General features: G+C 48.9%; 1 protein-coding gene across 5 annotated transcripts; it reads right to left on the reverse strand.

Annotated features, from left to right (window-relative positions):
* Positions 1 to 3026: 3026 nt before the first annotated feature.
* On the reverse strand, positions 3027 to 23189 carry il15l (interleukin 15, like). 5 transcript variants are annotated; one of them, XM_088912142.1, is made up of 6 exons: positions 19894 to 23189; positions 16245 to 16600; positions 12879 to 12926; positions 8546 to 8671; positions 5677 to 5852; positions 3027 to 3697 (listed from the first exon to the last, which is right to left on the reverse strand). In XM_088912142.1, the coding sequence occupies exons 2-5, from the start codon at positions 16395 to 16397 to the stop codon at positions 5745 to 5747; spliced, it is 435 nt and encodes a 144-aa protein (XP_088768268.1). In that variant the 5' UTR covers positions 16398 to 16600; positions 19894 to 23189; the 3' UTR covers positions 3027 to 3697; positions 5677 to 5744. The 5 variants fall into 5 exon arrangements, with proteins under 5 accessions (XP_088768268.1, XP_088768266.1, XP_088768267.1 ...); XM_088912140.1 differs by having other exon boundaries at positions 5677 to 5855; XM_088912141.1 differs by having other exon boundaries at positions 8546 to 8674.
* Between the last annotated feature and the right edge of the window lie 584 nt (positions 23190 to 23773).

Below are 23773 nucleotides of genomic sequence, written 5' to 3' on the forward strand. Positions count from 1 at the left end.
GCTAGCAGAAAACACCTTCAGAGGCTCGGGAGGCTGCACTGATAAGACAAACCATGTGGCATTACACAGATATTCTGGAGAGTATGCTTGTCACGTGCCGTGCACTGAACTTCAGTTCATTCCAGTTAATGTTTGGTTTTTAGCTTGTACTGAACTTTCCATTCGTCAGGGACTCAGCAGGCTCGATCAAAGTCTGGCGATGATGCAGTGGTTTGCTCGCGGGCGTGGCTTGTTGCCACTGGTCTGTTGCTTACCGGCCACAGCAGTCGGTCTCTCCCAGCAAGGCCTTTCTGTCCATTTAGTGTGAAAGGTGTATTGTGCTTCGTCACGGATTTTCATTCAGCCTCTGTTTTTCCTGGTTTACTTAAACCCCACAAGCAAGAAAGGGCAGCCTGTTAATGTCAACGTCAAGCAGAAAATAAATCAGGAGGAACCCAGTCTTGACATCTAGGGCTCTTTCATCACCACTTTTTTTTCCCCTCACATCAACAATTAAAGTGTGTGTAATAATACCAAGCGTGGGATAAAGAGGGAAATTTAGGCTCATTACATTATGCTCTTGCTGTTCAGATGCCTCCCAATCTGCAGAGTAAGCCAGCAGCCCTGGACCAGCACAGTCTTCGTCAGCATCATCATCACCATCAGCATTTGGGGCGGAGTGGTGGCACTGTGGCTAAGGATCTGCGCCTGTGGCTGGAAGATTGCTGGTTCAAATCCTGCGGCTCTGGAATTAGGGTTAAGGATTAAGGTTAAAGAGGAATCCTACTCCATTGGACCCCTGAGCAAGACCCTTAACCCCAGCTGCTCCAGGGGCGCCGTATAAATGGCTGACCCTGCGCTCTGACCCCCCAGCTTCTCTCCCTCTCTGTGTGTCTCATGGAGAGCAAGCTGGGGTATACGAAAAAGACAGATTCCTAAAACAAGAGATTGTCAATGGCCAATCAAGTGATCTTATCATCTCCACTTGCTGCAACAGAGTTTCCCTCTGTCTCAGCCCCTTTCTGCACCTCCTTCACTTGGGACTGAAAATCACGCCCCGAGCGCTGGCTCGGCGCCAGCACTCACACACACCCCCAAGTGTTCCAGATCCTGCTGCTTGTTTTCTTTGTTTTTTTGAAGTTTTCTCTGTGGCGCTCCCCCTGCCAGCCAAGCTGAAGAGCCTGGAGCAGATTTCTTTCCTCAGTGCTCAGCCAAGGAGAGAAAAGCAGAAGTTGTACCGGAACCCTCGTGTGAACCTTTCCTTCTCTCTGACAGACAGGTTATTTTCGTGCTGCATCAGGCTTTCATCACCTTCCTGGAATAACCCTGACCTCAGCCCCACAGGGAAACTGGAGATCCAGCAGGGCGTGCAGAATACACACTGCAGTCCCACTCTAGGGCTCTTGCTGACAGAATGGGAAGGGACTGGGCCGCAGGACTGCACTGACAGGACAGTGAGGAACTGCAGACCGCCGCCACGCCCACCTGCCAGCTGCTCATCTTTTCACACCTTTGAGGCGACTCAGTGCTGTAACTGAGGACCAGAGCTGTGTTGGGGGGGAAGAGACCCCACTCCAGGATACAGGGCTACAGAAAACCTTCAGCTTCACTCACTGCAGCTGGAGAGAATACGACCCCTGAAACTACTGCCAGGGGTTCTACCTGAAGGGTTTACAACACTCTGGGGCCTCCACAGCGCGATCACTCGCTCCAGAGTGCAAGTCAAATGCTGACTGGAGGAGAGCCGCTTCCCTGAACAGCAGCTACATCAGCCTGCAAGCATACAGGAGGCCACAGGGGGTCCCTGTTGCTGGCAACATAGTCAGCATGACTAACTAATAATAATAATTGCTCACACTTATATAGCGCTTTTCTGGACACTCCACTCAAAGCACTTTACAGGTAATGGGGATCCCCTCCGCCACCACCAATGTGCAGCATCCACCACACCTAGTGCACCAGAACGCTCCCCACACACCAGCTCTCAGTGGGGAGGAGAGCAGAGTGATGAAGCCAGTTCAGAGATGGGGATTATTAGGAGGCCATGAGTGGTAAGGGCCAATGGGAAATTTGGCCAGGACGCCGGGGTTACACCCCTACTCTTTTCGAGAAACGCCCTGGGATTTTTAATGACCACAGAGAGTCAGGACCTCGGTTTTACGTCTCATCCGAAGGACAGCGTCTGTTTACAGTATAGTGTCCCTGTCACTATACTGAGGCATTAGGACCCACATGGACCACAGGGTGAGCGCCCCCTGCTGGCCCCACTAACACCTCTTCCAGCAGCAACCTTAGTTTTTCCCAGGAGGTCTCCCATCCAGGTACTGGCCAGGCTCACACCTGCTTGGCTTCAGTGGGTTGCCAGTTGTGAGTTGCAGAGTGATATGGCTGCTGGTCATTAGCTAGTGATGTGACCGAGGTTCGAACCGGTGATCATCGAGCTTAACCGGTACCCAGGTTAGAGACTTTACTGGTTTAGTCACTCAGGATGCTCTGGTTCCTAATATTTTGGCCAGTAAGAGATCTGGCCCCTGCATGTCCTGTGTGTGCCCTGCCATGTATTAGTGTCCCAAGGCAGGTCTATCCTGCTCTGTGCCCATTGGCATCCAGGTTATGGACACAGTGGCCTTATACTGGCCTGAGCAGTTTTTGAAAAGTGCATGTCCTTTGTGTTTGAGCATTTAGACATCCTGTAGTGTTCCTGATTTGATTTGAATGACTTTGTGCTACTTCACAGAAATCAAAATAGTTGTATAATTAAAGAAATATTTAGAGAAGGGAGCAGACTGGGATATTTCCTGAAAATAAAGGCTTTCTTCACGATTCTTTCAACACAAAAACAACTTTAAATGGGGCATTTGTTCAATCGCGCAGTTCCAGGGCTCCATATAACATCAGCTGTCATGCTGAGTCACTGTCCACTGTGAATGAGGCCCATCCCGGTGGTGAGCCAGTAAAGACAGAAGGCTTCTTTTGTGGCACAAAGTGTGTGATATTGTGTATGTGCTGGTTGGGGCACAGTGTCAGATGAAGTTAGGCTACAGCTCTTTAAAAAAAACAACTTTATTTTGCTCACTGTTTTTATGTATTAAGCATTTCATTACATTTAAAAACATAGTACATTGTTTGCGCTTTGGGTTTGAGCATTCAGACATCCTGTAGCGTTCCTGACTTGATTTAAATGACTTTGTGCCAACTTCACAGAAATCAAAATAGTTGTATAATTAAAGAAATATTTAGAGAAGGGAGCAAACTGGAATATTTCCTGAAAATAAAGGCTTTCTTCATGATTCTTTCAACACAAAAGCAACTTTAAATCGTCTCACAGATGAACTGCCTTTTTTGGTTTTTTTGGGGGGGCATTTGTTCAATCATTCAAAAAGAAGAAAAACCTTCATTTTGCTCACTGCTTTTATGTTTTAAACATTTTATTGCATTTAAAAACATTGATTTCCTGACACGGGGTTAATCTGCTGGCTCGTTGCTATGAGCTATTTCCCTGTCATGTTTAGCATTAGCGCAGCCCTGTGCCCAGTGAGTCATCGCTCAGAAGAGCCTTCCTCTGGGGTAATAACATTTTGTTTAGGTCTTGTCTTGCTTTTCCACAGATACAGGATTTCAACAATGTCACATGAAGGGGCAGCCAGTATGATCTGTGAATTCCAAGCACCAAGCTCAAATTCTGGGTTGAAGGAGCCTCTTCCGTCAGGTTCTGGCCCTGGAGGAAATAAACACATCCAGATCATTGTGTTGTCAAGCCAGGGGCGCAGTACTGTACATGGAGAATCCGGGAATGTGATGCTTGTCCCAGCGAACTCTGCAGGTAGCCAGAGCCTCTCCCAGTGGGATGAGACAGAGCACATGACCACTATCTCCCCAGATGGGACACCAGTGCCACGTCTCTGGGATAAAACTGGAGCTCCTGGCCAAAGCCCTCATGAGCCCAGGGAGGGCATACAAACTCCACCCAGGTAGACTGCTCAAGCCCACGCCCCCATCTCGGCATCACTCAGCATGGTTTACTGCTGCGCAGGATCTTCTGCATACGCATCAAGAAAAGATACTGCTTTACTTAGTCTGAGAACAGCTTGTGCTTGCTCTCATGACCTGCCCTGATCGAGCGAGGGACCTCATAATTATAATACTCCACTCAAAGCACTTTACAGGTAATGGGGATCCCCTCCACCTCCATCACCAGTGTGCAGCCGCACCTGAATCCTGGATGATGCTCCACTACACTTGGCCAGGACACCAGGGTTACACCCCTGCTCTTTTCGAGAAACACCCTGGGATTTTTAATGACCACAGAGAGTCAGGACCTCGGTTTTACGTCTCATCTGAAGGATGGTGCCCTTTTTACAGTATAGTGTCCCATTCGCTATACTGGGGCATTAGGACCTACACAGACCGCAGGGTGAGCACCCCCTGCTGGCCCCTCTAACACCTCTTCTGGCAGCAAACTCAGTTTTCCCAGGAGTCTCCCATCCTGCTGAGCTCCAGTAGGGCTGCCAGCTGGGAGCTGCAGGGTGATCTGGCTGCTGTCCAACTCATGCCAGAACCAGGGTATGGGCCTCAGCAACATGGCAGGCTGGAGCATTTCTCCTCTGCCTCCAGGGCTACAGTAAAAAAGGCCAGCGGTGGTGTACGAATGTAACCCAGGGCCATGTGTGTGGGTAGCGTAGTTACCAAAAGGTAGGAAAGGCCAGTAGAGAAGATTTTCCCCAGAGTCCACAAGGAAACCATGGAAACTAAGCCAGGGTGCTGTCTGTTTCCTGACCACCGCAGAAATGCCTCCAGGATACGCTTTATTGAAAGTTATAAATACTGTAAAGTCTCCAGGCTGGCCGTTGTGAACAAGCAATTTAGGTATCCTAGCAGCAGCAGAAGCTCCCGTTTCCAGACAGACAGAGGGCAGGGTGACAGGCCAGGCCTGCCAGCCCATCCACCGGCTGTGTTGCTTTCCCTTTCCTCAGCTCTCGAAAAGCACAAGGAGGGTTTGCCGGGAGCCGGGGGTGCCTCGGTCTGCAAGGGAATTCGTTCAAACCCCACGTTAACAGGGCTGGAACAGGTTTCCCAGCTTCAGAGCCTTTCCAGCAGTTGATCCGTCCAGCTACTATTCCTACAACTACTGCAGCAAGGACCATTAGCGGCTTAGAACGCTGTCCAGCAGATCGACTGCAGTGTGCCGTGACTGCACTTTATTTTCAAGAAAGGCTCTGCAGTTGCATGGGCTTGGAAGCACGCAGAAGCACGCAGTGCTGTACGATGTCCCATTCCTCTCCCAAGGTAGCTCATTCCGAAAGAGCTCCCTGCAGCTGCAGGGTCTACTGCGGCACAGTCAGATCCCTTCCTGGAGGGCCCGGCTGGTTTCTCTTCCAGCTAAACCGTTATTTTCTTACACGTCTACAGGGTGTTACCCAAGGTCACAGCTAATTACTCAAAACACGCCTTTAAAGCCACCGGTGCTTATAAAAAACCTCAGAACCGCTTTACAAGTAATATAATTATGCAGCCGATTAAATAATTAGCCCCAAGATGGACAGAACTGGACACCAGGGCCTCCGGGAACGGAGTCAGACATCCATAGCGTGGTGTCGAAAACTCAAACCTTGAACAGAGCAAACAAGATCTACAGCCGGAGCGGAGTGGTCCCAGCCGGCCTCGGACACGAGCCGCGGTTCCGGTCTCACCCTGTACCTCGCTGTGGACGGCGCCGGGAACGAGACCAGCTCGGGAGTGGCGGCCGGCGGCGTCTGCTCGCCGCGCTAACAGCTGTCGTTGATGGACTGCAGGACGGACAGCAGGGCGGTGAGGAACTCCCGGGGCGTCTGCTCCTCATGGGCCTCGCACTGTGGGCAGTCCGCTTTTTGGTCCTTCTGGCGAAAAAGAGCACAGCAGAGACAAGAGAACCCCCCCGCCCCCAAAGGGCACAAAATCAAAACTGGAAGCACGACTCCCATCTCGCGGCCACACGCCCGTGGAGAGTCTGCATCAGCTTTCACTTCTCTCCCATTTCAGGCTCCCTACGCTGCAGCTGCGGCGTCTCTGCGCGCCCAGGGGTGACAGTGCTTTTCTTTTCTAATGGGAGCTAGACTGCCCCGCCGTGCAGCTGGCTCTGCTGCTCCCTCAGCGCACTTCGGAGGGAGGAGGGAACATCTGGAGAGCCTCGAGGGCATGGCTGCTGCCTCCCGGGGCTTAAAATGTGGGCCTGGCTCCAGCAAGAACCGTTAGATGCGACCCGGGAGGGAAATGGGCTGAACACGGGAACTCGGCAGCACTGGGGAAGTTCCCCCAGGGAGCCCAGCCGGAGCTCCTGGGGCAGGACACTGGGATCACTGGGAGCCCAGCTCCTGGGGCAGGACACTGGGATCACGCTGCTGGCGGCCTGCCTGCACGCTCTCCGCTAGCGAGGGCCCACCAGTCTCATCTTCCGCGGTGAGGGGAAAAACCCTCCCGATCCCTCATAATTAGCATGAATCCTGAGGAAAGACGCTGCATGCTTCTCCGGTGACTCAGCTACAGAGGAGCGCAGAAGCAGTCAGATTTCAAAGCTAACAGCAGGGCAAAGGTTGAGATCTTCTGTCAAGGGGAAAGGGATACAATCTGCTGCTTGTCGGTGCTTGCAGATCTCCCTTTGCTTCCTTTGGAGTTTGTGGGCCTGACTTCTGTGGCAACACTGTACTTTAAACTCTCCCCTCGGGGCCACAACCAGTGACGGAAATAAAAAGTTACACAGGAAGATAAGAGCTGAGCAATGGCATTATTTGACTCATGCAGCAGAAATCTGTCCAAGAATGTCTCCTTCCATTGAGGGGACGCCAAAAAAAACCCAGCCAACTCTATTCCTGCATGTACAGTATAATAAAAACTGGTTTTAAATCTGAAGTCTTAATTTGATCTTAAAATGACAACATGCAGGTAAGAGCTCACTGAGAACATGTTATGCTGTTAGGTACTCAGGTGATTCTGGGCCTTGTGAGTTGGGGTCTCAAAGGTACTTGAAGGGAGTGCTGGTTCAGTGAGTGAGCCCCACACCTGAAGAACGCTGTGTTTTCTCTCTTCTCTTTTCATTATGGAATAAACCTGTTACTTGTTCCCTTGAAGGGAACTACAGCTCTGAATGGGTCTGGCCATTCTGTAGGTACTGTATACCTGCAACTCCAGAAACTCACCTTTCATTTCTATTTTCAATTCTATTAATAGTAGGGATCATCTATTGTTCTAGCATGAGAACTAAAATGCTCAAAACATCACTGGAATGCTACTCAACCACAAATGTATACAAATGTTGAGAAACAGAACAACTGGAATGAACGAGCTGGTGTGAATGAGCTGGTATACGTTTACAGGTTTTTATAAACCGTTTGACTCAACGCAGTCATGTAAATATAACTGCAACGGGTCTACAAAGTTGTTAAACATAAATGAATCCGTTTGATTACGAAACCTTGTTTCCTGCTGTGTTGTTCAGCAGAAGGCCAATCACCCACTGACACTCCAGTCTCCACCCATATTCATCTTGCAGCTCCAATATAATTAAAACACTCGCTTCACACACCATAGGCTGATAACATTCATTGGCAAGAGATGAGAAAAAGTCCCACAGCAGGAAAGCAGAGATCCTCCCAGATTCAAGTCTTTTCATTCCAGAATTCCAGTTCCGTGCCAATTGCTGTACAGGGAATTTTAGGATTACTTTGAACTCCTTTGTTAAATCTAAATGTCAGACTTTATGGCATGTTTTTCTTGGACATTGAAATGCTCAGTAAATATCAGAAACCTGATTATGCTGGGAACGTGCCGGTGATAAGTGCGAACTGATAAGGAATGCGGATTAGATCGTTTGTACTTTAATTTGCGAGGTCGTGTGGAGAAGCTGCAATGCACGCACATACAAAAATAAAAACAGAAGAGAAAGCACAGTCAATGCTATAAGTTCATCTCGGGTATACTCGGCTTCTAACCCCTAACCTTTAGTGGCTTTTAAAAAAAGTTTAGACACCATCTCGCTCGCTCACACTCAAGCACAACTTCTGCCGGAGTTCCGAGGGCTTCCGTCCAGATCCAGCCCGGACGTTTGAAAACGTTTATTGAAGGTAATACCGAACACTTTCGTTCCTTAATGGACACAGACTGTGACAGAACGCCAGTGCATCAAGGACAAGATGTCCTTGAAAACGCGCACTCTTTAGTCAGCCTGTGGCTACTGTGCCAGTCGACTATATAGAACAAACCAGCATAGCTGACAGACCCGGCTGCGCTTTTGCGTTGAAAGGGAACGGCTTTAAGGCGACAGCGAGAATTGGACCTGCTCTCTAAAACAAGCCAGTTAATGAGGGGTACTGGCACTATAGCAGTCTTGCTTCGCGGGAACTTCAAAACGCCAGGTCCGCCTCTTCCTGGAGACAGGCTGAAGAGATGCGTCCAGGTGCAGGAGCCGATGGCAAACTGCAAATTCTCACCGAAAAACAAATCGCCGCGAAGTGAAAACGGCCTAACGCCTGCCCACGAAACCACGGCGAAGGGGACGAACCGGATGACGGAGAGGAGGAGGGAAAACACACACCTTCGTATTCAGCTGATGCAGCCGCCTCAGGAGCTTCGAAGAGACGTTCGTTCTCGTGTGTCCAAACTCGAGAATCAGGACCCCGAGCTCCTCAATAAAGCAAGATAGTGTGGAGTTGGGACATTCCTGCTGGATAAAACACACCAAGATGTCAGCAGAGTAGCAGAAATATTCACAACTCTGCACCTTCCCTTAGACATCATCATCAAACTGCGAACAATATCAAATAAGCACAGCGTAACAGAGTACCGGTTTTAGTCAACACCACTGCTGGAGATGGGGGCGCAGGGTGCTGAGCTTCATGTCAATGAGCAAGCAAGCAGGGAGGCATAGTGGCCCAGCGGTTAGCTCCTGGTCTCGGGTTCGATTCTGGCCCGGGGCACCTTCTGCGTAAAGCTTGCATGTTCTCACCCCCCACTGGGTATTCTGTGGCTTCACCCAGTTCCCTCACTGCTCCCCGGGAACGGCTTCAACAACATGGGTGGGAGGTTTGTTCCAGACTCCCAGAACCCTTTGTGTAGAGAAGTGCCTCCTGTTCTGTTTTAAATGCACCTCTAGGTAGTGCCTAGGATTGACTTTGAGTATAATTACTAGAAGGGAACCTCTCTCAAGCCTCGTCTGTCCAAGACAACAGATGCAGTTTTTACTGTAAGTCATTGTAAGACATTCTTTTGTGTAACTAAAATGGTATGCCATCTTCTGAATGAGATGATATTCTTCTGTTTTCATGTAACATCCACTGATTTAATTTCTACTGTTTCTATTATATATCCTAACATGCGTTTCTTATGGCTTCCCTGCATGGTATAACACATGAAACAAGCTGGTAGAAAACATTAAGCTGGGCTCTAAATCAAAGGTCTTTTGCCAGGTAACCACCTGCAATATTAAACTTTCTGTCCTTTTTAAATTTCCTTTACACTTTCTACACTATGTGTTACTACTCCTACTTTATCATCTGCAAAGTTGAATAATTTTCTAACACCAGAACCTAAAGTATTGACCAGGCTTAAATTAAGAAGCCCAACAACTCTAACAAGTTATTTTAGCAAGATCTGCATTCGCTAACTCCTTGGCCATTACTCTGTTGAATCCTACTGTTCTATAGAGTTCTCCAGTAAGGCATAACTGATCCAAGTCATTATAGACCAGTATTAATGGATGGCACAGCATGAGCAATTCTCTACTCCATATGTGTCATTGGTCTTGTGGCTGTTGGAAGGGTTTTGCAACAGGAGCCGGTCCAGGCTCCCGTCAAGTGTAGTTCTGGACCCTATGCAGACGGTCTCATCCGGAAGTAAGTGGAGAAGGACAACAGGGAGGAGACAACGAGGATCAGGAGCAGTTGACAGATGGGGGGGCGTGACGACAGTGAGCTGGTTCTCGGGGGGCGTGGCAAGGCAGACAAGTCCAAAGAGCCCAGAGGGGAAATCTGGGGCACGGTCCAAAGTCCAAAACCAGGTGATCCATCCGAGACGAGACAAAACATGGTTAAAACCCGGAACGGGATCCAGCACACGGACAGGGAATAAAAACAGGATGACGAGGCCAGGCGCTCCGAGCCCCGGACCCAGACGGTCAGGACGCCGTGATGAAGCCTGTGCCGTCGGGTCTCTCCTGGACCCGCTGGTAGGCGGGCTTCCGGGTGTCCATCTCCCAGTGCTGAGCCGGTTCATTATCGGTTCCCAGGAAAGAAAACACATTGCCGTGTTAACACTGGCAGGAGAAAGGGTGAGGTAGCTGGAGCAGGCTCAGGCTTAAACAATGCCAAATAAGATCACGGATTCAAGTGAAAAGAAGTTCCATCGAATCAAATTGTGGTTTCCAGGAAGACAATAATTTGTCGGGGGATGGAGTCCCAGCCCGACCAGAGGGGCTGCACACACAGTGATAAGTAGCTTTATCTGGGTGCCTGCAGTGGAACAGCTCAGGGTTTCTGCCAGCGAGCCTCAAGGCAGAACTCTGAGCCCCGTTAAACTCGTACCTCAACCAGAACACTGCTTCTGTGGGCCTGAAACGCTGGCCAGTGAAACGGAGGCTGCACAGTGAACAACCTCAGGACTGTGGGGGGTCAGATCGTGCGAATGTCATGGAAGTCAGGTAAGGGCAGCTTCAAAAAAACAACAGTTTGAGAACTTAATCCTGCTTCTCAAAAAAAAAATCCATCCGAGCCAACAAGAGGATAAATTTGATTTAGATGAACAGAGTGCGCTGAACTCAGCACTGAATTCCTTTATTGTCTAGTAAACATGTTCCAGTGGGTTTAAGAGTATTGCACTGAGGAAATGAATAACCATTTATTCAGAAATTGGAAAAGCAAGGAATTATGAAGCGGCTTTTCATTGTTTCTTGATTTTGAGGAACACAGTTCAGATTGTGCAAACTGGAGTCCAACAATACACATCCCCTGCTTGAACTCCAGTTCATGAAAGCACATTAAATTGAGGCCATTCTGAGGCTCAACACATCAGTGCCAAGCGCAGCTAACAATAATAATCCAGTATAATAATTCTACTACTACTACTACTACTACTAATAATAATAATAGTATAATAATAAGAGTCCAGTTTTAAATCCCAGCTGTGGTGTGGCATTTCTGCTAGAGTCTTTGAGGAATAACAGGCAGGATGCATAGAGCAGCAGTACGTGTGTGCAGGTTAGGAGGAAAGAGCACTTTGTCAGACTTTTAGCAGAACTCCAGCACTGTGATCATTATGTCAAGCTGCTCCATGATGCTTCATTCCAAGTCAGACTTCCATGATCTGTTTGAATCAGGGAACTGTACAACACCCACGTTAGCCACATCTTTCTTGGTCACTCTGTCAGCCTTCTGCCATGTACAACGCGAGGCATCTCCTATTGTCTGGCCGGACCACAGCAGCTTCAGAACAGTGTGGTCATTAACCTCCAAACAGCTCTCCATCCACAGCCAGGTACACTCAACACACACCCAGTGCTCACGTGGTCCTGCCTTGTAAAGGGTTAATTCTCCTGGAGAGGTTAATCTGTTCAGAATGCAGGAGGGAAAAATAGTGTTTACTATGCAGTGAGGATGCCAAGACCTTTTTCTGGCATGCACAAGATCAAGTACAGAGATGGATATCAGAAGCCCACACCCATAGTGCTTACTGAGAGAAGAGCTATGCAAGAAATGTCAAAACAAAAAGACTGGGAATCCTTGTGGTTTGTGTGTGTGTGTGTGTGTGTGTGTGTGTGTGTGTGTTTGTGTGTGTGGGGGGGGGGGGACCACGCCTGTTCCTAAAGGGGAAGTTGGTCTCCTAGGCTATGAGACAGCTCACCTCTTAACTAGCAGAAGCAGCAGGTTAGTGGTTTTACTGGACCAGTTTAATAGCTTCTCCCATCTCTTCAGGTCCTGCAGCTTGAAAGAGAGCTGGGGAACTGGGAGACAGCAGCCCTGGGACTGGACACCTCTGCCTTATAACGTTCAGCTTTGTTCTCTACATAAAATCCACCGAGTTCTGGCTTTATCTGCGGCCATTTTTGGTCAGGAAATTCCGCAGAGGGGACACATTACAGACCCACGCTGCTTCATGACCAAGTGCTGGATCCAGGGAGGACAGCATTCCCCTTCCCCTAGTGCTGCCTCCCCTCATTCACAGCCTTGCCAGGATTCCCAGACCTCTGCTCCTGTACACCACGTTGGATTCGGGCTTGTATATCAATGCAGTGCTGTGCACCTTCAAAAGTGCCAGAAGAGATACGCCAAACTTGGGAATAACATTTCAATATGAATGCATGGACCCTGATCTGTCATGATCTGACATGGGTCTTGACTCCCAGACTGGAAGAAATATTACAGAATCAATGGGAGGGAGATGAGGTGGGTACTGTCAGTGTTTGTGCACTCAAGCACTGCTCTGGTGCCAGATGCACGACAGGGGCAATTAGTTCAAAGCCTGGTCCAGCATTCTACCCCATCTGCAGAGCCACGTCTCTGAGATACTTGTTACTTTTCCATTCACTCACAGGGAAACACGCAATATCCCTTAAAGTATTCAGTAGATTCTGGATAAAGAGCCCAGGAGAGGCATCGCTATAAAAACAAACAGAGCAAGGCCAGCGACATGTTGAGACACCACAAACAGGGTCCGTGCAATGAGACTGATGCAAGGAAACTAACTCAGCAGAAAGACAAAACTCTCGTGGTGATCAGATTACTCTGCAGAGGTGCTGTCATGTCAAGACTCCCCTGTGCTCTCCTGTGCAGGGCCTGCCCCATGCAGCAGTGCAATCACATGCAGGTGAAAAGCACCACATCTCTGCCAGAAAATTACAGCTGCACCAATCGCTCAGCACTTCCTACTGTACATACCTTATAATCGCTCACATTGGCAGTGTAGAGAGTGCAATTGTCTGGATTCTGAATGAAAACAAAAAGCACTGATCAAAGACAGGCAAGACGAGTGCAGAACAATCTGAAAATTAGTCTGGTTTCGCAAGGCAGCATTTTTCTAAACAAACAGGAGACACTCTATATATTAATCACCCTGATGACAAAGCACAGATGAATGTTTTTTAATGGCAAGGTAAAAATACCTTTTTGTTCCTTTGCTATAGGACTGAAACTTGGAATACAGGAAAGGTGAAGAACTTTTTACCGCAGAAGTGGAGTGTAACGTGCCAGTACAACATCAAAAATGTTAACTATGAATTTTTATCTTGCTTTGAGATTAATAAATGGGTTATTAAACAGGAGTTTCCCACTCATTAGGTTCTCACTGTGTACAGAGTCTCTGGGGCTGTTTCACAAAGCAGGTTTAAGTAATTCAAGATTTTCTCAAATTAGCCAGATTGAATTACCTCTATAATGAACTTCAGGATTACTCTGGTTTCACGAAGGCACACTTTGGTTTAAGTTATCTGGTTAAAGCAATTCAGTACAGCAATTCTGTAAGCAAGGAGAGTCAAGCATCGAATCCATCAGAGCCATCAAAACCACAGCGAAAGAATGTACGTCTTCATCCAGTGACCATGAATTACAGCCCTTTATGGAAAACTATGGAGATAAAAATCTGTTGTAATAACAAGGAACTATATAGTAGCAGCTGCAAAAGCCAGAGAAGAAACCTGGCAAAAATTCACAGAGAAATTGAATGTGGAAGTTAATTATGAAATATCTGAAGATAAGAAAACTATAAAAATTGTGTGAGTATGCATGCGTTCGCGTTACTTCACTTACATTATTGTGGCACTGAAGTGGAGCTCCTCTTTCAGCTATTGTGTAGCTGTACAATATAGTTTTATGCAGCAGTAATTTATGCATTTACAGTAGCTGGAGCACAATGGGGGGACCTATCAGTACGTCAATACAAGAATATCTTCCACAGCGGTACTGCACAGTACAGTGCAGTGCAACCCTCTGGATAAAAATGTTGGATAAAATTAGGGAACAAGAAGAAAAATGAGCAGACTAGGACTGGAGAAGGAGGAATCATCATCAACACAAAGGAATGTATCCCTTTACAGGGATATTGTCTTTTTCCCCAACATTTTTTGGGTGTGAATCAAGACGTTTAAGTGGTGCACCACCCTACCACGTTGCAGAAACTCTTAAGCCAGGTAGAAAATGTGACCTAAATATAATATCTGAATTATTTTATTTTTCTAAATGAAGTTAGGAAAAAAAATATCCTAAAAAAATGTGGTCACTGTTTCACTAGACTGGTGTTGAACTCTGATGTCTCTCTCAGCTCAGCACCCTGTTGATCCAGAGGAATGGGAGGAAAGTCATTACAGGGCACAAGTGGAGGAGGGCAGCTCTCTGCTTCCTTAGGAGCACAGCAAAGGTGGCAGTGATGTCACTTGGCCTGTCTGGGGAGGCAGGGGCATGTACATGTTGCTGATGTGACACCACACCATCACAGATCATCTGATGACAAGAAACAATGGGATGATCTCCTCCACTTTAATCACCTGTAATGGCTACATGGACACACAATTCTCACTATATCCAGCATAACGACACTACATGTATATATTGCATACACCATGGACACATAACAGCTCTACTCACATTGAGTTTTATTCAATTTCAAAAATGTAACCTCAATTTTGTGATTTTTGTGTTTTTGTGAATGTTTGTGATTTTTGTGATTCTTGTAATTTTTGTGAGCTCGCAGAACAAGACATTTCATTGCAAGCAACTACTGCTGCACGCCATATTGTTGTGCATTTGATAAATAAACTTTGATTTGATTTGATTTGATGGAAACTGCACATCATGAATGCCTACAGTATATCTAGGTAACATCCGTTGTAGGCACTCATGTTTAAAAACTTTCAATGAAAATGATTGAGTTTTTATTGTCTTTTGTGTAAGTAATGTTCGTATTTTTAGGCTAGAATTTTATTTAACTGTACATTGATGCTGCCAATTTGATTTCCTGTTAAACTTCAGCCTTGTTTGGCCCTGTGGGGGCTTCAATGAGGATGTCTGTGCAGTTTGATTGTCCTGTGAGTTGAGCTCTTTACCACAAAGTAAAACTAGTCTGTCACTACCCGCCTCAGAGCAGGTCAGGAGTAGAGGATATGTTGCTTTAGTTACTTTATAACTGGATACAATTCACTCCTGCTCCGTGAAGCTGAAAGTCCCGACTTTTGTCAACATGATTGCTCATGTTATGCAGTTAAATAAGTAATCTCGCTTTGTGAAACAGCACCCCTGACTAAACCCATTTTTATGTAAAGTGGGCAAGTAAGTAATCATTTGGAAGAAATATATTGCAGTACTGGGCTTCCACACTCAACAGTCAAGGCAGAGTTCTACTGTTTCAGTAAATCAAAGCTTATATTTACCCAGCCCACTCAAATATCACCCTTTAGCTTCACTGGTGTAGCAGGATGGACAGGAGATCACTAACAAAAGAGGGGTGTGTGATGTGTGGACGTGCAAGAGTTGTCAGTGCCAGCAGCCATATCACCCTGCAGCTCCCAGCTGGCAGCCCACTGGGGCTCAGCAGGGGGAGCCTGGCCACTACCTGGAGGGGAGACTCCTGGGAGAGCTGAGGCTGCTGCTGGAAGAGGTGTTAGTGGGACCAGCGGGGGGCGCTCACCCTGCAGTCCTAATGTGGGTCCTAATACCCCAGTACAGTGGCGGGGACACTATACCGTAAAAAGGCGCCATCCTTTGGATGAGACGTAAAACCGAGGTCCTGGCTCTCTGTGGTCATTAAAAATCCCAGGGCGTTTCTCGAAAAGTGGTGTTATCCCCCTGTTCTGGCAAAATTTACCCCTGGCCTTTACCAATCATGGCCTCCTAATAACCCCCCTCTCTGAACTGGCTTCATCACTCTGCTCTCCTCCCCACTGAGAGCTGGTGTGTAGGGAGAGGACTGGAGCATCATCCAGGTGGGGCTGCACACGGGTGGGGGCGGAGGGGATCCCCATGACCTGTAAAGCGCTTTGAGTGGAGTGTCCAGAAGAGTGCTATATAAGTGTGAGGAATTATTATTATTGCAATGAGCTTGCTTGAAGCAAAGCAAAACAAGCTACGTATTTCAGCGGTACCTTCCACTTCAGGCTGCTGGTTAATATATTTTGACCAACCTCCACCACTGACAGTTGTCTGGCGGTCCTGGGACGTGGCAGGTGTGGCTGTTTTATCAGACCCCGGGTCTGGGGGTCTGGGGGTCAGTGCGAGGGCAGGCTCAGGAGCTATGTACGTGTGGCGGCCCCTTACCATGGTGCCCATCTTGCCCTGGAGGCTCTGCAGGTCCGCGACCGCCTCCCTGCTGCACAGCGCCCTCTGCCCTCCTGCCCACGGCGTCATGGCAACCAGGCAACACAGGGCGCGCAGCAGGGTGCTGCCAGGGGTGGCCGTCCTGCGCCGCATGGCAGGACCATCAGTCCCCCAGGGCCAGTTCCGGGACAGCTGGGGGGGTCAGCAGGAAAGAGCCAGGACCTCTGTGGGGCTCGTCGGCGTGCCAGCAGGGTGGGGGAAACCGCGCCGCGGGCTCATGCCAGCTGCCACTCCATGTGTTCCAGCTGGCACCAGCCCGGACATCTGCACCCGCGGGGCTCTCGCCGGCTCCCCCTCTGCACAGAGAGAGGACACGGATCAGCGCCCTCCTGCCGGGCCGGAACAGCGCCGGACAAGCCCGCCGCACCCGGGAACGCATGGGCTGGTCAGCGCCGGACCAGCCAGGACCACCCAGGACCAGGTCCACTCCCGGGAACGCATGGGCTGGTCAGCGCCGGACCAGCCAGGACCACCCAGGACCAGGTCCACTCCCGGGAACGCATGGGCTGGTCAGCGCCGGACCACCCAGAACCACCTAGGACCAGGTCCACTCCCGGGAACGCATGGGCTGGTCAGCGCCGGACCACCCAGAACCACCCAGGACCAGGTCCACTCCCAGGAACGCATGGGCTGGTCAGCACCGGACCACCCAGAACCACCCAGGACCAGGTCCACTCCCAGGAACGCATGGGCTGGTCAGCACCAGACCACCCAGGACCAGGTCCACTCCCGGGAACGCATGGGCTCGTCAGCATTGGATCACCCAGAACCAGGCTCACTCCGAAGAACGCATGGGCTCATCAGCACCGGACCACCCAGGACCACCCAGGACCAGGCCCAATCCCGGGAATGCATGGGCACTGGACCAGAGTGGGCCCTACATCCACAGCCCCCCGGAGGAGCCGGATCTTTGGGCTGTGGGCAGCAGGGTAAGGTGTGCCTCCTGAGGGACCAGTCACTGTCACATCGGCGTCACGAAGCATTGAAATCCAATCAGCAGTCCTACATGAAACATCAGCCCAAGCCCTGAAACAAGAGTGCTGGAAGCATCGCCTCAGGGAAGGCCTCAATCAAGGACATGTCTACAACAAGTCCACGCACTCATGGTCACCAGCAGGGTGCTGAGGCAGACCCCGAACACCCCCCAGTGCCTCGCGCACGGGCACACGCACGCCAGTGAAGTTGCTCCCCCCCCCTACACAAAGCACAAACGATTAACCCCCCCCCCCCTCATTCGTTAGTGCCTTGCTTGTGACGTTTTGTGCCAGTGAAAGTACCTTCCCAGCTGCTTTCTTTCCCGAGATGTAGCGCCTTCTTTTGGGGGGCTGTGGCCGTCACTCAGCCCCCCCTACAACAATTTTTATTTTTGTGAAAATACAAATATTTTTCCAAGATTGCCGCGGTCCGTAAGTGTGAGACGGCAGAATTACCAATGTTGTTTTGCGGATGTATTATGAACTACCCGTGTCAGCTTTGTACACAGGGCCCCTTAAAAACACATCCTAGTTCTTTTTCACGATGACGAATGTGCTTTGCGCGACAAGAGCAACAGTCGTCTTGTGGTTCATGAAGTTGCAAATCCATGCCTTTTTAAATACTGTACGCGACTCGACGGGCGGGTCGAATCCTTACAGGTCCCTCGGTGCGCATGTCTATTTAAGAAGGAGAAAATGAGAAACTGATGACTTCTTCAGATTTTTTTTAAAAAGGACAGCGCTACGAAGTATTAAGACGTGCAAGTTAAAGCCTCTTTCTAAGAACATAATATTGTTTCCTAAAGTTCGCTTTTTAAGGCTAAACCCGCAACTCTTCTGCTTAGGGTATGATATTGGTGACAAATGTAATGTTCCTGTTCACACAAACGCACAGAAGATACCGATATTAAATGCAAAATCCAGCGCCCCCCCCGACCCGGGCAAACAGAGAAACACAATTGCAGAGTTGTTACTCTCGCACCAGTAACAGAGCGCTTGAACTCGGCAGACGGGGTCACTGGAGGTCAAAGTCGCCGTGCATGGTCAAGTGATCACCCGAAAAACAAGGCGCTATATCTCGGGAACGAAAACAGCTGGGAAGTTACTATCAACGGCACAAACCGGCACAAACGCAGCACTGAAGAATGAGACCGGCTCAGTTCTCCTAAGATGGTGTAAGGGGGTTCAGTGAGGTCACGACCCCGAAAACACAAAGCGCTGTATCTCGGAAACGAAACGCAGCACTAACGAATGAGGGGGGTTTCGTCGTGTGTGCTGTTTGCATGGGGGGCATCGTCACGGAGCTGCGCCAGCGAGACAGCCAGTCTTCGCATTGTGGGCGGGAACCGAGGAGTCACCCTTTACAATCTTCCCAACAGAAGAGGGAAAGGAACAGGTACAGGAGCCGTCCCACTTCCTAGATGTTAATCACAACAGTAATTAGCACCGCCTCTCGTTGAAGTTCCCTTCAAGAGTACACCTGTAATACACGTTAGAAAAGGTGGCAATTAAAATGTAATTCAAGTTGGAATCGTTTTTAAAGATGCACATTAGCCCACGCCTCCCCAGACTTACACAGTGCAAAATCGCGGCTTCGTTTTGCTTCAAATCGATTGAAATATTTCGCCAAAACAGAGTTCGGAAACACCTTTTCCACACTGCGTGCGCAGTAACTATCGATTCCGTACCGTAGAACAATGCTTTCCCTCGACCTTACTTGTGAAAATGATGTGATCTCTTCGAAGCAAAATTTGTATTGAAATCAAGTACAGGGTGGACAGAGCGTCAAGACTGAGGATTCCCAGTCGGAAGATCTTGGGAATCATCTTGCGGTATTCTGTTGTGAAGCTCAGCGTGGTTTCGTGTAGGTATAGATATTGAATTGGATATTTGAATTTAACTGTCTGATGTTAAAAAGATTGGGCTTATTGAATTACTTTCATACTTTGTACCTCGAAGGAGTTGAATTCGCTTTTATGTACTGTGCTCATTCTGTGGCTTCTAAATCGCACATTGAGCGCGTACACTAGCTTGAAAGTTGACTCGAGAATGTGAGTATCGGTAAACTAGCTCGTTTGCAATTGGGGGTTAATTGCTGCATTGTATAATGGTCTCCACGTTTATACGCCCCGGTGAAGGCATGTCTTCACTGAATTCTGGAGTTTGATCCAGACGGTGCTGTCGCTGCTTAACTAAAGGTTATTAAAATGCACCATACAGAAAATAATAAAATGCATATTAAAGGCAGGTCTCTAGCTTTCGTTTTTATGACATGTAACTTTTGCGCGTAAAAAGTTACACGTAAATCTAAACGTAAATCAAAAGCTTTTACAACTCAGTTCAAAATGCTTAATTCCTCCCCAGGGAGCAATTTAAGAGACGAAAACCGTTTTTAATTACAACGCAAAAAAAGCGCACAGGTTTGGACAGCGCTCGAATGAAGCACTCGAGTGCCTGATCTGCACAGTGCCTATGACCGTCCATGCGGATTCTGAAGGATACAAGAAAGTTAAATAAAGAAATCAAAGAAAGTCACTTTTGCAGCCAGGAACTATAAACGCGAAATACAAACGCGTCTCCGCGCATTGGGAAAAAGGAAAGTTAAACGTGCTCACCTTTTAAGATCCTCTGGAAAGGAGTTAATGACCTGTTGAGTCTCGCTGACACCTGCGTCCCTGCCTTCACTCCCGATTTTCAAAGGGGGGAAGTCAGAACCTCGCTTTGAAACCGCCGCACATCGCCCGAGGTGCAGACTCGGCACAGTCCGATTCTCGCTCGCAGCGTGAGGGGGGTCACTCGTCAGCGGTCCGTTTCCGAGCGGCTCGGCTCGGCTCGGCTCGCCACGGCGTTACCGAGTGCGCAGGCTGTCTGAACAGGATGTGAAATTTCAGCAGTATCGACTGGGATCCGTTCCAGAGCGAAGGAGGTGTTTCGCCGCAGACTGCGCGCCCCTGCAGCCGCAGCGAGCTGGAATTCCTGAGCGAAGGGTCACCCGCCCTCAGAGACGCGCTACGGCTTCTTCGGGGGGCGCCGCACAGGAAAGAATAGTCCCCCTCCTGTTTGTTATAAAATTCAATTTATAGCAACTTGAAAAGCAGCGTCTGAAGCGTTGAAATTAAACCCGACCCTTCGCCCCTGCGCCCCGGCAGGGCTTGGGTCACTGAGTGCAGACCTGACCCGGGACGAGCTACGTCTTTATTTCCCCAGAGACGCCTGGTTCGAGTTCCGTGCCCGTTTTTCTACAGCAAACAGGTTTGAGTAGGAAGCTCACACCGCATCGGGACTGCGAAGCAAGCGGCAGGGAGAAGAATGAAAAACCGGGATACTCCAGCGGAACGCCACGAAGTAACGCTCCCGCCTCCTCAGCTGAGCTTCCTCTCCTAACAAGCGAAAACAAAGGATGGTCATTTTAAAAAGAACAATATTACAAGAGCAATAAAAATTGGTTTTACAGCCCAGGCTGACTTGAGGGGCGAAGATGCAAGGTTTAAACTTTACTCGTGTACTCCGAAAGTCTCTGCAGGCACGTACTGGGACTCCAGCAGCTCAGCTGCTGTGTTACAGCACAGCTGCCCGCAGCGAGAAGCTCCCGTCACCGGCTCCAAGATTACTCTCCGCGCACAGGCGTGTCATGAAGGCCGTCACCCTCCCCGAGTCCGGCGGCACCGCTCCCACCCCGGCTCACACCAGCCCTGCTGTGGGTCATCCCGTGTCCCTGCCACCGGTTGGCGTCGCCGGCTAGCCCGTGGGCACTGTCAACAGGACACGTGCTGCCCAGGACTCGACGGACTCAGATGGGGGTAATAGTGACCATCCAGAGACAAAACGCATCGACTGATTGGATTTTTAACTAATAAATAATACTGTAACTCAACGGGGTTCAACGGGACGCGAACCCGGGCCTCCGGCGTCACTCAACAGGGACCCAGCTTGTTGAGCTAAAGAGAGATCAGGGGCTGTGGTCCTGCTATTACAGGGAAGCGCGGTGACGTCACCGCTCTGGTAAGCCGGCTCTTACACACCACTGACGGCCGTATGCGTTACAATACGTTTCACGTACGATTGGTTTGCAGATCAGTCCGAGATGGGTGAGGCCGGGTTCGGACTTGCAGAGGAGCGAGCAGGTGGTCTACAACTGCAGAGGTCTAGGCAGTGGTTCCTATAACACACAGAAAGCCTCCAGCTTGCGCTGGAAGAAGTAAGGACGCGGGCGGAAGGGAATTCAAAGCCCCCAGGCTCCAGGATAAAGGTTGCCTGCCGTGGGCCACGGTTCCACAGCTGGTGTAATTATTTCATTTCCTGCATCTTTCATAACGCGTCCAACCAGGCCTGAACGCGTTTATAACTGTAATAAAGTGAACTGTAAAAAGGCTGTGCGAAATACGCTTTATATGTCTAATTAAACCAATGACTAGGTAGCTTTTTCAATGAACTATTCAGGTTGGGCCAAAACCAGGAGAGACTAGACCTTCCCAGAACCGAATTTGGCAGGCCTGGTTCAATAGCGAAAACCTGAGGAATGGTTATAGGAACTCTCACGGTACAGTATTCCCGCGACAGCACACTCACGCCAAAACACAGAGTGAGCAGACACTGTTCGGAACATCATACAGAATAAACAACAGGCTGCACAATAACTGTCTAAACTATTTAATCGAGTCTGTTTGTGTTTACGGAGCGGAATGGCAGGTTACCCCAGAGAAGGCGTAATGACCGCATATCTACCACTAGATGTCGCCAAAGCGCATCTTCAGAGCTCATTCTATATAGTTTATCCTGTGGACATTGTTTTACTAATTGCATGGATTTTCTCATGGTTTTTTTTTGGCTATGTGTTGGTAGAGCAGAGAACCACTTTATTTAAATGCAGTTGCTTTTGAGTTGTGTTAGGGTACAATGTTAGAATTTGTTTTGTACCGGCATATAATGTTAAGACTTCACAAAAATGCCAGGATCACTGATTAGCAGGATCACGGATCACTTGATTTACCATCAGTGTGCGCGAACGTATGTGTGAAATTGCTTGGAGCCACACTAGCTGAGCCAAGGACCTTCCACATGAAAGAAAAGGTGTATATAAACAGGTGCAAAAACTCCAAAATCCTGTCATGAAGACATTCTGCTGCGTGTCAGTGTGAGTTCAGCGTCTGCACTCTCACAGGTTGCTTTTTTCAAGTGCTCGGTTTCTGCATCACTGAATGCTTGCTGCACTCATTAATGCATGCCTAATGAATACGGGACACCTGCAGACAGACCAGTCCGTGCAGCAATCCAGGAGGAGGACTGGAGGCGGGAGCGGATCTTTACAAATGAGCACACACGGGGGAATTATTCGGGAAACATGACGGAGGTCACTGAGTGGAAGGGCAAGGACCCCCCCGGATCGGCTCAGACTGCCTGTTGTATTAGATCGGACCCCCGATCGCCACCGGCTGGAATCACATCAAACAAATCAGGGGTGTGAATGAATACAAGAAGACAGTCCTTTTGTAACTCTGCTTTATTCTTCTAATTACAAGCCTCTAAGTGCACAGTTTGTCTGGACCTGTGTCATATTTGAACACAAACTACCGATGTGGAACCAGGGCAGGGGAAACGAGATCTGCTAAAGATTTGCTCTGAACAACGCAGAAAAATGCCCACAAAATAAAATAATCAGGGCTAACTGATCATACTTCCCCTCTAAGAGCTTACTGTGGTATAGCACAGTGAAGCTGAAGCTAAGCACCGTGGTGTCATTGTAAAAACATGGTAAGACACAGGGAGCTGTGGTAAAGCATGGTACAGATGTGAACACTGTGGCGAAGAAGTGAACGCCAGTCAGCAGCCCTGGTGCGCTGGGCTCCTCTGCAGATTCACCACGAAAAACTGCCACAGGTGGCCACTTGAACCCACTTAACCACTGTGCTCTCTGCTAAGCTGTACAACTGTAATTATTAATCATTCTGTCTCTTGTATGAGCTGCTCCCTGGTGACTTCCACCCAATAATAATCATAATTTATACAGTGCTTTCAATCTCCTGCAGGGCAGAACAAAGACGTGATTTTCCACAGATAAAGTAACGTCCGAGGACAGACACAAGTGCAGAATCAATGGGAGGTTATATAACAAACCAGGGCGGCAGGTCTGAGGAATCGGGTCTTTAAAGGGCTTTTAGAAAAGAGCCAGAGCGCTGTGACAGAGTGTCACACAGCCTCAGGCAGCGTATTTCCCTGTTTCCGTGCAGAAGAGCAGACCATCTGCTGCCAAACGAGAGGGACCGGGAACACACCGTGGATCAGAACCCAGTGGCCAAAGCTGTCAGGGTGGGGGAGTAATACACCAGATACACCAGCAGGCCTGTGGAGCAGCAAGACACCAGATTACCTAGGGCTTTTCAAGTCAGGAGGTGGGCTTGTAGATGATTCCCAAACCTGACTGGTTGCCAATGCAGGGAGGCCAGGACGGGAGTAGGACTCGGAGATCTGGTTACAATTCCAGCTATTTCATGTTAT

Source organism: Atractosteus spatula, chromosome 3 (assembly GCF_055471065.1).
Source record: "Atractosteus spatula isolate fAtrSpa1 chromosome 3, fAtrSpa1.hap1, whole genome shotgun sequence".
Taxonomy (NCBI): domain Eukaryota; kingdom Metazoa; phylum Chordata; class Actinopteri; order Semionotiformes; family Lepisosteidae; genus Atractosteus; species Atractosteus spatula.